Source organism: Hypanus sabinus, chromosome 3, assembly GCF_030144855.1.
Source record: "Hypanus sabinus isolate sHypSab1 chromosome 3, sHypSab1.hap1, whole genome shotgun sequence".
In the NCBI taxonomy this organism is placed as follows: domain Eukaryota; kingdom Metazoa; phylum Chordata; class Chondrichthyes; order Myliobatiformes; family Dasyatidae; genus Hypanus; species Hypanus sabinus.
The window spans coordinates 133,453,602-133,467,737 of record NC_082708.1 but is presented as its reverse complement, the minus strand read 5'-3'; the positions used below and the strand labels follow the sequence as shown (position 1 = coordinate 133,467,737).

At 38.8% G+C, this 14,136-nt stretch overlaps 1 protein-coding gene across 2 annotated transcripts in view; it reads left to right on the top strand.

Moving 5' to 3' along the window:
- naa15a (N-alpha-acetyltransferase 15, NatA auxiliary subunit a) overlaps positions 1-14,136 on the top strand; it is a 65,873-nt gene that overhangs the window by 15,005 nt on the left and 36,732 nt on the right. Inside the window, exons 2-4 of one of the 2 annotated variants that reach the window (XM_059965183.1) lie at positions 412-496; positions 3,730-3,834; positions 4,890-5,047. In XM_059965183.1, coding sequence (XP_059821166.1) covers positions 412-496; positions 3,730-3,834; positions 4,890-5,047 — 348 coding nt within the window. The remainder of the gene's footprint in view (positions 1-411; positions 497-3,729; positions 3,835-4,889; positions 5,048-14,136) is intronic. The other variant, XM_059965184.1, reaches the window with a different exon arrangement.

The window sequence follows — 14,136 nt, the reverse complement described above, 5'->3', positions numbered from 1 at the left end:
GACTAATAAACTAGATTTATAGGCTACTATTCTGAATCAGAAAAATTCACATTAGCATGAGATGTTCTTTTTAAAGGGGATTGAAAATGCATTGTTACAATAAACTGGAAACTTTTCAATTGAGAAGCAAGGTGTAGTTCTCATGGTGTAATTACTTAACAGTTAAGTTACAGCAAAATAAAGTTCAAAATGGAACACTTAGTTGTACATAATCAGCAATGTACAGTATGTTAATTTTCAGATGTACTTAGAGAGAACTGGTTACCAAAATCTTTTTTTAAACCCCTGCAGAACTACTATTTCTACTATTTTGGGTAGGCTGTGTTTTGTCAAAGATTTGAATCAACTTATAGAACTAGGTTTAGTGTTCTCTTATTAATTTTTCTCCCTTCTTCCATTACCCCTTCACAGAAATGTTATGAACACAAGCAGTATAGACATGGGTTGAAGTTCTGCAAACAAATCCTTAGCAATCCTAAATATGCAGAGCATGGAGGTAAGTTAGCTTTGCCACTCTTCCACAAGTTATTAAATCTAAATTTAAAAAAGATCTACTTAAAAGATATATAAAGTTAATTTTAGGTAATTTGGTCATTGGTTTGTGATACAGGATTTTAACATGGATATTATTTCAATGCAATTGGAATAAAGTTTCTTCTCCGATTTCCTCTTTCTCTAAGTTGATGTATGTTTGTATCTAATTTCTATTTGAGATACAAATACAAGATCTCAAAATCTTGTACTTAATGTTTAACTGCATGTTTTGAAATAGAGGTAGATTGATGCAATGCATGTTGCTATATTTTCTAATAAGTTTCTCATTTGTAATTCCTAAAATCATAGAATCATAGCACAGGAGAACAACCACCCAAATGTGTCTTTACTGGTTGTTTACCAGAGGAATTAATTTACAAAATGGCCCATTCTCCATAACTGTCTTCACTGTGTGTTTATCCAATTCTCTCCTTGAAGCAATTCTGTCTTTATCACTCATCATTTTCTATACTTTCAAATCGCCCCTCAATCTTCTCTTAAAAGAAAATAACCCCAACCACTTCTACCTATCTGGTAACTGTAGTTCCTCACCCTATGAACTATTCTCGTAAATCTTTTCTGGACCACTTGTAATGTTTTCATATCCTTCCTAAGGAGCGCAGTGACCAGAACTAAACAGAAAGGCCAGACCATGTTTTATAAAGGTTCAGCATCACTTCACTGCATTTGTATTATGAATACTAATAACACCCAAAATTATGTTTGACTTACTTACTGTTTTCAGCCTGCCCTGCTATTTTTGGTAATTTATGCATGCATACTCCTTGCAGTTTTTACTCCTACACCCCTTTCAGAAAAGCATCCTTTATGTATAATGGTTCTTCTCATTACTTGTACTACTATGAATCACCTCTTCTTCTCTGCATTAAACTTGTATCGTGTTGTAATGCTGTTATCTTTATACTGTATCTCACAGTACTGCCAAATTTTTGTTATTCACAAATTTAAAAGTTGTGTGGCTCAGAAGATTTTATTATTTACAATTGTCATAATACAGATCACTTTCCCCTCAGTTTGATAAATAGCCATTCACAAGCCATTCCTTGTTACTTAACCAACTTTTTCAAGTCATGGCAAGTCAAATCAATTTTATTGTCATTTCGACCATAACTGCTGGTACAGTACATAGTAAAAATGAGACAACGTTTTTCAGAACCATGGTGTTACATGACACAGTACAAAAACTAGACTGAACTACGTAAAAAAAAAACACAGAGAAAGCTACACTAGACGACAGACCTACACATGACTGCGTAAAGTGCACAAAAACAGTGCAGGCATTACAATAAATAATAAACAGGACAGTAGGGCAAAGTGTCAGTCCAGGCTCTGGGTATTGAGGAGTCTGATAGCTTGGGGGAAGAAACTGTTACATAGTCTGACCGTGAGAGCCCGAATGCTTCGGAGCCTTTTCCCAGACGGCAGGTGGGAGAAGAGATTGTATGAGGGGTGCATGGGGTCCTTCATAATGCTGTTTCCTTTGCGGATGCAGCGTGCAGTGTAAATGTCTGTAATGGCGGGAAGAAAGACCCAGATGATCATCTCAGCTGACCTCACTATCCATTGCAGGGTCTTGCAATCCGAGATGGTGCAATTTCCGAACCAGGCAGTGATGCAACTGCTCAGGATGCTCTCAAGACAACCTGTGTAGAATGTGATGAGGATGGGGGGTGGGAGATGGACTTTCCTCAGCCTTCGCAGAAAGTAGAGACGCTGCTGGGCTTCCTTTGCTATGGAGCTGGTGTTGAGAGATCAGGTGAGATTCTCCACCAGGTGAACACCAAGAAATCTGGTGCTCTTAACGATCTCTACTGAGGAGCCGTCAATGTTCATGATGTCCTTACCCTAGGATTCCTGTTCCTTAAACTATACCCGATTTGGTCTTCATGTGTAGACATGCATCTATTATTAGGGTAGCGAATTACACAAATATAAATCCATTTGCTTTTTTTTTTAAAAAATGCATTATTTCATCAACTTTTGTTTGGTTTCTCTTGCCCTTGGTCCTGTATGCCCTCTTTCATTGATTGTTTCCTCAACATCCATCTGATAAAGTGAAGTGAAGAAGCTGCTTTAAGACTTAAAGTGGATTTCTGTAACAAGGAGACATGTAAAGTGACGACCATTGTAGAATTAAACAGGTATTCCAATTTGAAAACACATTACAGTGAATTTGAGATTGGTATACTAAACTGCATTAGCAAGATTAATTTTATGAATCACAGGAGCCAAAATGGTCTCCCTCTCTCCTAAATGCTGTCACTCCTTACACAGGTTGTATCTGCAATGTATGCACCCTGTCCAAATGAATTTCATTCATTTGATCTTCAGACAGACTGACACCTATCCAAATATGTAATTAATTTGGGCATTGTTGCATGAGCATCATATCCAGTGTAGGTGGTTTGATTGATGAAAAAAACCAGTGCCTCATGCAACACTGAATCAAATGGCGAAGTTTGAAAAATGATATTGTCATTATGAAATTTGTAGTTTTATTTTCCTTGCCCATTTTGAGATCATGTACTGACATACCCTTGACATGTAGTTACTCAAACTGCAAAATATTAGGCATTTTATTGGATTTTCATATGAGTTTGTGGTATGAAGTATCGGATTCTGCCGTTGCTATGGATTCATCAGCTGTGTGAAGAGCTGCATGGACAACAGTTTGGTCTCCATATTGTACTGCCCTGGCTTGGATATTAAATGTTATAGCTAGGACACAATGTCGTGGTTGACCCCAAGCAACAGAGCATCTATAGTATTTTTTGAAGTGAACAATTTCTATCTGATGCTGCTTTAATATTAAAAAGAGTCTTGTTAAAATTAATATTCTAATTGTGTTTTGAAAGTTTAAATTCTGATAAGGTTTGATCAGGTATTCTGCCTGCATTTTTGTTCCTTTGTTATTTCTGAGATAATAGTGATCATCGTGAGGAGGTGGATGATGGGTGAATAATTAATACATACGTTTTTGTTATTATTTAGCCATTGAGTTCCATGAGCCCAAGTAACAAACTTCAGTTGTTGAGTAATTTATTCATTCTGGGGAAAAATCCCAGAAACACAATTTGTTTAACAACGATAATGTGTACTTCAATCTGTGGTATAGCTGTTTAATAAAGTTGAGAAAACATCACCATATGTTCTGCATCTTTTCTAATTTTGCAGAGACTCTGGCAATGAAAGGCTTGACTCTAAACTGTTTGGGAAAGAAAGAAGAAGCCTATGAATATGTGCGACGAGGCCTTCGTAATGATCTGAAGAGTCATGTTTGTATCCTTTTTGAAAATAAGTTTGCTATCGATCAACATTTTTCTGGTGGAGCAACTCAATCTGAGCCCCACATAGTGAAAATTTAGTGCTCTAATATACTCAACTTTTACCACTTCCCAATTCTGACAGCTGTGTCACAAGGAGCACTTCTACGTTGCTTGAAATTTTCCAGTACCAGACACAAGTGGGCTGACACTATTTCAGAACAGCAGTGACAAAAAGAGCTCATTTCCCTTTCTGTCACAAGTCAGAAAATGTCAGAACAGTCAAGTCAATTCATCTACTGAAAATACTCAGGAGATTAATATTTCTGTACTTACGATAACAACATTAATTATTTGGAAGATTAATAATTAGATGGCTTGAATAGTCTATTCCTGTGTTCTGGAGATTGCATTGGCTGAGTAGGACAGTTTTCAGAAACCATTGCGGTCATAATTCTGGTGTAAATTCTCATAATGTTACTCAAGTAACAACAAAGCAATCATTCCTTTGTAATGTGTTGAATGTTTCCTATTTGATAACAAAGGAATTAGAAAAAGAATCGCTGTAACCAATTATAAAACACTTAAAGTTTGCACATTTTGTATGCTGTAAACTTTCAATATTCCATATATTCGGAGCTAAACCCAGTAACTTTTCAGTTATATGAAGGGAAAGTGGTACGAGGCAAATAAGCTGGTAGTTAGTTCCAAATTGTTGCTCACAGCATGCTGATATATTTGTAATTACTGTTGATGTATGTAAATCATTGTAACCTGTTGCGTTTTACAGTATAAATTGTTGAATTCTTTCAAGATTATCAAATCAGTGAGAAGACTGTTCGTGAGAATGTTTGTCTTATTCAGTGCCTCACTTCAGTAATCGGATACAATTTCATTGGTTCAGGTTAACTCCTTACAGTGCAGTTTTTTAAATTGGAAACCCATCCGGATTTCTGATACTAAACCTCCTTGACTGTTAATTTTAAAACTTGGTTACGTTAAATAGCATTAGAGTTTACTGCTAGTAATTTCCAGAAGTTGCAAGTGCTGTTTTTCTTGACATTGAACCAGGTTGGCATGTGTACGGTCTCCTTCAGAGATCAGACAAAAAGTATGATGAAGCAATCAAATGCTATCGGAACGCTCTAAAATGGGATAAAGACAATCTTCAGATTCTGAGAGATCTTTCTCTTCTACAAATTCAAATGCGTGACCTTGAGGGTTACAGGGTGAGTGCTGCCTTGAGCTTGTCTTGCATAACCATGTGATGAATCATTTTTGAGAGCAGCATACTGTGAATGTGTTTACTTGAACTGAATTAGTGTTCAGATATTCAGCTTGGTAATTTTTATTGTTGAAGAAGCCAAAGGCTAGGAGTTAAGTAGCAGCGATAGCCAAAGAAAGTTGATATTCTTTGGTGTTCGTTAAAATTCAATGGTTACACCAAGCACTTTTTTGTAATCTGTGGTTGTGCATGAGATTAATGGCATTACTTTTCTCTGCATCTTTGCTCATGTTCACTCAATATGAATTCATGCTGGTAATCTTGATTCTTGTTTAAATAACTATAACCTAACTGAAAGCCATTTTGAGTGCAGGTCTCTGGCCTCTAATGAACTATTCTGAGATTTGCTAGGTGTCTGCAAACAGATTTCTAACCTTGCTGACATTGATGCAAGTATTTGTAGCAAGCTGCAGTTAAGTTACATTTTTTCTTTTTGGAGATGTCCAGTAGGTGCAAACAAAATGTGGACCTGTTTATTGATGTTATTTTCCAATAAATACTTTAAACATATGTGCATAACTTAATGACCAATCACTCACTTTGGCTATGAACTTCCGTATTTTGTTGTTACTTTAAATTCAATGTGCTTTCTTTGGAACACATTTTTTTGCTCTACATGAACACACTCAAGGCCAGAATTATAAATTCATGTCTGCATGCAGTGAGGTCTTCAAAGGAGTTTGGCTTGATCTTGAATGTGGTAAGCAGCAATTACACAGAACTACCAAACAATGACCGTCTCGTACAGAGAGAGTCTTAAGTACCCCTCCTTGATGTTTAATGAGATTGCTACTGCAAGATTCCCAACTATCCACGTGATGGGTCGTCATTGTCTAGAAACACAATCTTGCCATAACAGCAGGCAATGCACTGACCTTACAACAGCCCTAAACCACTCCACCTACAAGCCAAAATAACACTGGAATAATCTCTCCTTGCTTGGATGAGTACATAAGTGCTCAAGCAGCTCAACACTACTTAAGACAGACCCAAACCATTTGATTGACAGCCAATCTATTGCACCCACTGAAGATGAACGAGCCAATAATATAAAGGAAGTTACCGGAAGTGTTATTGGATTCTGGAAAATGATACTGGAAAGGTAATAATGGGGGAAAAGAAATGACGGATTGTGGCGACCCACTTCCTAGTGCACTCGAACCAGCTCACAAATAGTCAGCACGCCGGTACAAAGGCCAGTCCCAAAAGGGCGCCAGGTCTGCTTCACCAACAAAGGGAAAAGCCTGCGGGGGATTGTGAGTACGTGCCCCCTACTGCATCCGCGCCCGGGGAGGGCGGGATCAGGGAGGCTTTAAAGCAAGGCTGTGAAGTTCGAATAAAATCTTTAACTGCAGTTTACCGACTCCGTGTCGTTATTTTAGTGCTGCGTGTAGCACACCGCTACAGGATTACTGTTTTTCTGTTTTGTCTTCATTGTGGAAGCATGTTAGAAATTTGTGTTGGGTAGAAGTAAGTGTACCTGCTATTACTAAAGAGAATGTGCTTTGAGAAGCTGAAAGGTCTGAAGGCAGTAAGATAGACTGCACTCCAGGATTCTGAAAGAAGTAGCTGAAGAGATTGTGGAAACATTAGTAACATATTTTCCAAGAACCACTAGATTCTGGAATGATTCCAGAGAACTGGAAAATCACAATGTCACTCCACTCTAAGAAGGGAGAGAGGCAAAGACAGCAAACTATAGGTCAATTAGCCCTTTTTCAATAGTTAGTAAGATGTTAAGAGTTCATTACTGAGGAAGAGGTTTCAGGGGACTTGGAGGGACACAATAAAATAGGCTGAACTCAGCATGGTTTCCTTAAGGGGAAATCCTGCCTGACAAATCTTTTGGAGGTTTTTTGAGGAAATTGCAGGCAGGATAAACAGTGGATGTTGTTTACTTGGATTTTCTGAAGGTCTTCAACAAAGTGCCACGCAGGCTGCTAAACAAGAAGAGAGCCCATGGTGTCACAGGAAAGATACCTGCATGGACAGAAGATAGGCTGACTAACAAAAGGCAACGAGTGGGAATAAAGGGTGCCTTTTCCAGTTGGCTGCTGGTGACTAGTGGTATTCTGGAGGGTTGGCCTACGGTCCATGACTTTTCACGTTATATGTTGATGATTTGATAGCTTTGTGGCCAAGTTTTCAAATAATACAAAGATAGCTGAAGGGACAGGTGGTGTTGTGGAAGCAGGAACCCTGCAGAAGAACCTGGACGGATTAGGAAAATGACCAAAGTAGTTGCAGGTGGACTATAATGTAGGGAAGTGTATGGTAATGCACTTTTGTGGAAGGAATGAATGAGCAAATTCTGAAATCATAGGTGCAAAGGGACAAGACCTAGTGGAGGATTCCTGAAAAGTTAACTTGAAGGTAGAGTCGGTAATAAGGAAGGCAAATGCAATGTTGGCATTTATTTTGCAAGGACTAATATAAAAGCAAGTATATAATGCTGAGACTTTAAAAAGCATTGGTCAGACCATATTTGGAAAATTGTGAGCAGTTTTGGGCCCTGTATCTAAGAAGTGATGTGTGGGCATTGGAGAAGGTACAGAGGAGGTTTACAAGAATGATCATAGGGCTGAAAGAGTTAACATACAGTGGCATGCAAAAGTTTGGGCACCCCTGGTCAAAATTTTTGTTACTGTGAATAGTGAAGTGAGTAAAAGACGAACTGATCTCCAAAAGTTATAAAATTAAAGGTAAAACATTCTTTTCAACATTTTAAGCAAGATTAGTGTATTTCTGTTTTGTACAGTTTTAGAGTGAAGAAAAGGAAAGGAGCACCGTGCAAAAGTTTGGGCACCCCAAGAGATTTGAGCTCTCAGATAACTTTTACTAAGGTCTCAGTCCTTAATTAGCTTGTTAAGACTATGGCTTGTTCACAGTTATTGTTAAGAAAGGCCAAGTGATGCAAATTTCAAAGCTTTATAAATACCCTGATTCCTCAAACCTTGTCCCAACAATCAGCAGCCATGGGCTCCTCTAAGCAGCTGCATAGCACTCTGAAAATTAAAATAAATGATGCCCACAAAGCAGGAGAAGACTATAAGAAGATAGCAAAGCATTTTCAGGTAGTCGTTTCCTCAGTTCGTAATGTATTTAAGAAATGGCAGTTGACAGGAATGGTGGAGGTCAAATTGAGGTCTGGAAGACTAAGAAACCTGAGAGAACTGCTCATAGGATTGCTAGAAAGGCAAACCCAAAACCCCCGTTTGACTGCAAAAGACCTTCAGGAAGATTTAGCAGACTCTGGAGTGGTGGTGCACTGCTCTACTGTGCAGCGACATCAGCACAAATATGACCTTCATGGAAAAGTCATCAGAAGAAAACCTTTCCTGCATCCTCACCACCACAAAATTCAGCATCAGAAGTTTGCAAAGGAACATCTAAACAAGCCTGATGCATTTTGGAAACAAGTCCTGTGGACTGATGAAGTTAAAATAGAACTTTCTGGCTGCATTGAGCAAAGGTATGTTTGGAGAAAAAAAGGTGCAGAATTTCATGAAAAGAACACCTCTCCAACTGTTAAGCAAGAAGGTGGATCGATCATGCTTTGGGCTTGTGTTGCAGCCAGTAGCACAGGGAATATTTCACTGGTAGAGGGATGAATGAATTCAATTAAATACCAGCAAATTCTAGAAGCAAACATCACACTGTCTTAAAAAAAACTGAAGATGAAAAGAGGATGGCTTCTACAACAGGATAATGATCCCAAACACATGGACTACTTCAAGAGGCGCAAGCTGAAGGTTTTGCCATGGCCCTCACAGTCCCCCAACCTAAACATCATCAAAAATCTGTGGATAGACCTCAAAAGAGCAGTGCATGCAAGATGGCCCAAGAATCTCGCAGAACTAGAAGCCTTTTGCAAGGAAGAATGGCGAAAATACCACAAACAAGAATTGAAAGACTCTTAGCTGGCTACAGAAAGTGTTTACAAGCTGTGATACTTGCCAAAGGGGGTGTTACTAAGTACTGACCATGCAGGGTGCCCGAACTTTTGCTTTGGGCCCTTTTCCTTTTTTGTTATTTTGAAACTGTAAAAGATGGAAATAAAAAAAGTACTCTTGCTTAAAATATTAAAGAAATGTCTTATCTTTAACTTTATGCCTTTTGGAAATCAGGTCGTCTTTTACTCGCTTAGCTACCATATATTCTGGAGTATAAACTGACCCCTTTTCCAGAGATTTTTGATTTAACCAGAAAAGATCACAAGATCTCACATTCCGGTGCCCAGCTTTGCCGGATCTGGAACCTGGTAATTTTGTGATTCAGTACCTGCTAATAAAACAGGCCTACACATTGTAGAGTGTTATAGGCAAATTCTTAATACATAATCAGGGAGAGAAATGTTGGATTTGGATTCCAATGGAAAAGAATCCTCTGAAATGTAAACCCCCCCCCCCCGGGTGAAACCATTTAGTGCCCATCGTAATCTCAATAAGACGTAACACGGGCTGGCAGGATCAGTACATGTACTCAATTGAGTTTGTGACCACCATGTACAAAAGATTAAAACAAAAGTGATATGAAGCTGGCTTCAAGCTGAAGGTTGTTGATTTTGCTAAAGGAACGTATAATTCTGAAGCTGCTAAGAAGTTTAGTGTAAACGAGAAACAAGTGAGAGAGTGGAGAAAGGCAGAGGACATGCTGAGGGAAATGCCAAAGACGAAATGTGCAAACCGCGGGAAAACATGCCAGTGGCCAGAACTGGAAGAAAAAGTTTTAGTGTGGGTGAATCACCAGCGATCGTCTGGATACATTGTTACCAGAGAAATTATTTTGAGTTCAAGCGTTGAAATGGGACGAAAAACACCGAGAGGTCAGCGAAAATTTCAAAGCTATGCAAAGTTGGTGCACCCAATTTATGAATAGACGTGATCTTGTGTTGACACAAAAAACAAAGATTGCTCAGAAAATCCCTGTGGGGGGGGGGGGTGTTTACGTTCAAGAACCCTGCTAGATGGATGAAGCGGGTTGCTTGAAGTGGGTCTAAGAGTTGTGGTGTCGACATCCTGAAGGTGTCAGGAAGGAAAAGTCGTTACTTGTCTGGGACAATCGCACTTGTCAGGTGAGACAAAAGCAGCATTGAAAGCTGAAAATACGGACATTGCAGTCATCCTAGGTGGTTTGATGTCCGTGCTCCAGCCACTAGATGTGTTTAAACAAACCATTCAAAGAATTCATGCGTCGACAGTGGAACCAATTTGACTCAAACAGCCAATAAATACAATCTGTCTTCCGTGTATTCGTTTTTCCAAAGTTGGCACCCTTTGTATAAGCCGACCCCCTAATTTTAGGGCCACATTCTCGACTTATACACTGGAATTTATGGTATTGACAGTAACAGAAATTTTGACTGGGGTGCCCGAACTTCTACATGTCACTGTATGAGGAGTGTTTGTGAAGGTGGATCTCAATTACACAACACATATTGAAAGGTCGAGGTAGAATGGACACGAGAATGTTTCCAATAGTGGGAGAGCTTGGGACACAGCTTCAGAATTCAAAGATGTCCCTTTAGAACAGATACAAGGATGAAAAGGGGGTTGAATATGTGGAATTCATTACTCACCCGTGGAACCAAAGCAAAGTTGATTTGTTCTTGATTAGTAAGGGCGCCAAAGGTACAAGGAAAAAAGAAAAAGAATGGGGTTGAGAGGAAAAATAAATCAGCCATGATGGAATTGCAGAGCAGATTTAATGGGCCAAATTGCCTAATTCTGCTCTTGTGTCCTTTGTTCTTATTTCTCATCTACAAAATGTACTGCAGTTTTACATAGGCTACTCTAAAGACATTACCCTAAACTTGCTGCCTACTGCAAAAAGGACGGGCACAGATCATACAGACCACACCCCTTTTCAGTAGCATTGTGAGAATACCTTCATGGCCACTGGAGTAGTTAAAGAAGGTGGCCCATTACATTCTGAGATATAAATAGAGGTGTTTAGTATGTGCTCACTTTCATAAGATAACTAAAAACAATAGCACAGCAACTGTTGGGCTCTGAGTTCTCAAAGTTTTTCTGCCATCAGTATTTGTAGGCTTTTACAACAATTACATTGGGCCTTACAGGGAGCACACCAAGAGAATTACATTATTTTTTAAGGCAAGGACACCAAAAATTGAGATTTACAAATAACAGAGTACAGCAAGAACTGGTTCCGTAATGTCATATGAAGAGAAGTTGAATAGCTGAGGTCAGAATTGAGATTGCAGGAATGAGAACTGACCATTTAAAAATGAATTTGAAGGGCTTGACTGGATCTCCACACTGTCTGGTGTAGAGCGGCTACTGCACAGGATTGGAAAAGGCTGCAGAAAGTTGTAAACTCAGGTAGCTCTATCATGGACACCTCCCCAGCATTCAGGATACCTTCAAAAGGCAATGCCTCAAAAAGGTGGCATCCCTCATTAAATACCCCCATCACCCAAAACATGCCCTCTTAGTCCTACCATTGGAGGTGATACAGGTGCCTGAAGATACACATTCAATATTTTAAAAACAGCTTCCCTTCTGCCATCACACTTCTGAATAGACAATGAACCTATGAACAGTACCTCATTTTTTTCTTTTTGTGCTATCTATTTAAATTATATATACTTACTGTAATTTATAATTTTTTGTTAAGTATTGCTGCTGCCACAAAACGATATATTTCATGATATATACCAGTGATAGTAAATTGGATTCTGAGTAGGCTTTTGAGAATGAATGGGTTGTCTATTGTTGGAAGTCTTGTCAAATGCCAACATTCAAGAATGAAATCAAAGGACAGTTGAACCTTCAGTTATTCATTGCTTTTAGCCTTAAGAATAATTTCATTAAGAACGTACACTAAGTGGCCACTTTATTTGGTGTATATGTGGTTTTCTGCTGCTGCAGCCCATCCACTTCAAGGTTTGTCATGTGCATTCAGAGATGTTGTTCTGCACATCACTGTTGTAACATATGGCTATTTGAGTTAACTGTAGCCTTACTGTCAACTTGAACCAACCTGGCCATTCTCCTCTGACTTCTAATTAACCAGCTGTTGTTGCCCACAGAAGTGCCACTCATTTTTGTTTTCGTGCCATTCTGTCTAAACTCTAGAGACTGTATTGTGTGTGTGTGTGTATTAAAAAAAAATCCCAGGAGATCAACAGTTTCTGAGATACTCAAACCACCCTATCTGGCACCATCAAACATTGCACAAAGTTACTGAGATCACATTTCTTCCTCATTTTGATGTTTGGTGTGAACAACTGAACCTCTTGACCATGTCTGTTCTTTTATGCATTGAGTTGCTGCCACATGATTGGCTGATTAGATAATTACATTAATATGCAGGTGCACCTAATAAACTGGCCGCAGTGTATGTTGAATATATGGCGTTTATTGCCCAGCACTTCTATAATTTAGTTTTGAATGTCTTCAGTGCTAACACATGGTAAAACACATCAGCTTCTCTGTAGTGGTAACAATGAAACACTATTCTGTGTACTGTTACTGTTTTTCTCTTGTAATATTTTGATGTATTGATGTGGTAAAAATGATGTGTATAGATAGCTGCATGGAAAAACAAAGTTTTTCACTATTTGTATCAATGTTTAGACCAATAGTTCAATTGTAACACAAAACTAGAAAAGGGGAAAATAGGTAATGTTGATCAAAAACCCTTGACTTCATTGTAATGTATGGATGAGTACTCAAGTACATAGTTGCTTAGTTTGAATCAGTATAATAAATTTAGACTTGCAGAAAGGTTGGAGGCATATGTGGAAGAGTACCCAGCATGGGTCAACAAGAAATTGAAGAAAAGCATAAAGCTTTTGAATTCATAGAATGGGCTCCTTGTCACAAGATGGCACTGTAATATATTTCATTGTACAGTACAGGTTACTTAAGTGCTTGGTTAAAAATGGCTGTCCCAAGCACACCACCTGCTGGCAGAAAAGGTTCAATGTCAGAAATACTCAGTGGCCACTTTACTGGGTACATGAGTGTACCTAATAAAGTGGCCACAGAAGTGGAACTCCGTGTGGTCTTCTGTTGACGTAGCCCATAAACTTTAAGACTACAGCTGTTGTGCATTCAGAGATGCTCTTCTGTACACCACTGTTGTAATGTGAGGTTATTTGATTTACTGTTGCCTTCCTGTCAGCTTGACTCAGTGTGGTCATTCTCTGATCTTTCATTAACAAGCTGTTTTGCCCACAGAACTGCTGCTCGCCTGTTTTTTTTTTGCAACTCTAGAGAATTTATGCCGGCGATCAGCAGTCTCTTAGATACTCAAACCACCTTGTCTGGCAGCTTTCATTTTATACAGTTGTGTTGTAGACTGTATTTTGAGATTGAATCATGTGATTCTATTCTTTTGTCAAGATCTTTTATCTCTTCTGGTTCGTCCCTTTTGGAACACTTATCTAATTGTAGTACGTAGGATTTAATCAAGGCTTTGTTTCATGTAGATGTTTGTTTTCATTGATCTAAATCTAAATGCGATTAATTCCTATCTGAACATTTGATTAAAAAGTTATTTTTATTTGTAGCATTCCTTATTGATTATCTCCATCTGCAGCCAACTATGGTAATGCCAAAATAAGGATTTTAATATAAGATAAATATGGCTCACTGGTTCGTTATGTCTCATATAATGTAGATGATCATGGTCTTCCCATGACCATTATTGTTCTTGGCAAATTTTTCTACAGAAGTGGTTTGTCATTGCCTTCTGGCAGTGCATTTATAAGACAGGTGACCCCAGCCATTATCAATTCCCTTCAGAGATGGTCTGCATGGCATTAATGGTCGCATAACCAACACTTGTAATATGCACCAGCTGCTCATACGCCCATCCACCACCTGTTCTCGTGATTTCCTGTGACGCTGCTACACCCTGTCCAAGGGTGAACTGCAGGCTAGAGGAGGGAAGGGACACCTTACACTTCTTTTGGTAGAGACCAATCTCCAGTTGCAACACAATTAAGTATGGCAAAAATAAAATTTACAGGCTGGAAGTATAGAATCAAAACAGTGCTCTGGAAGT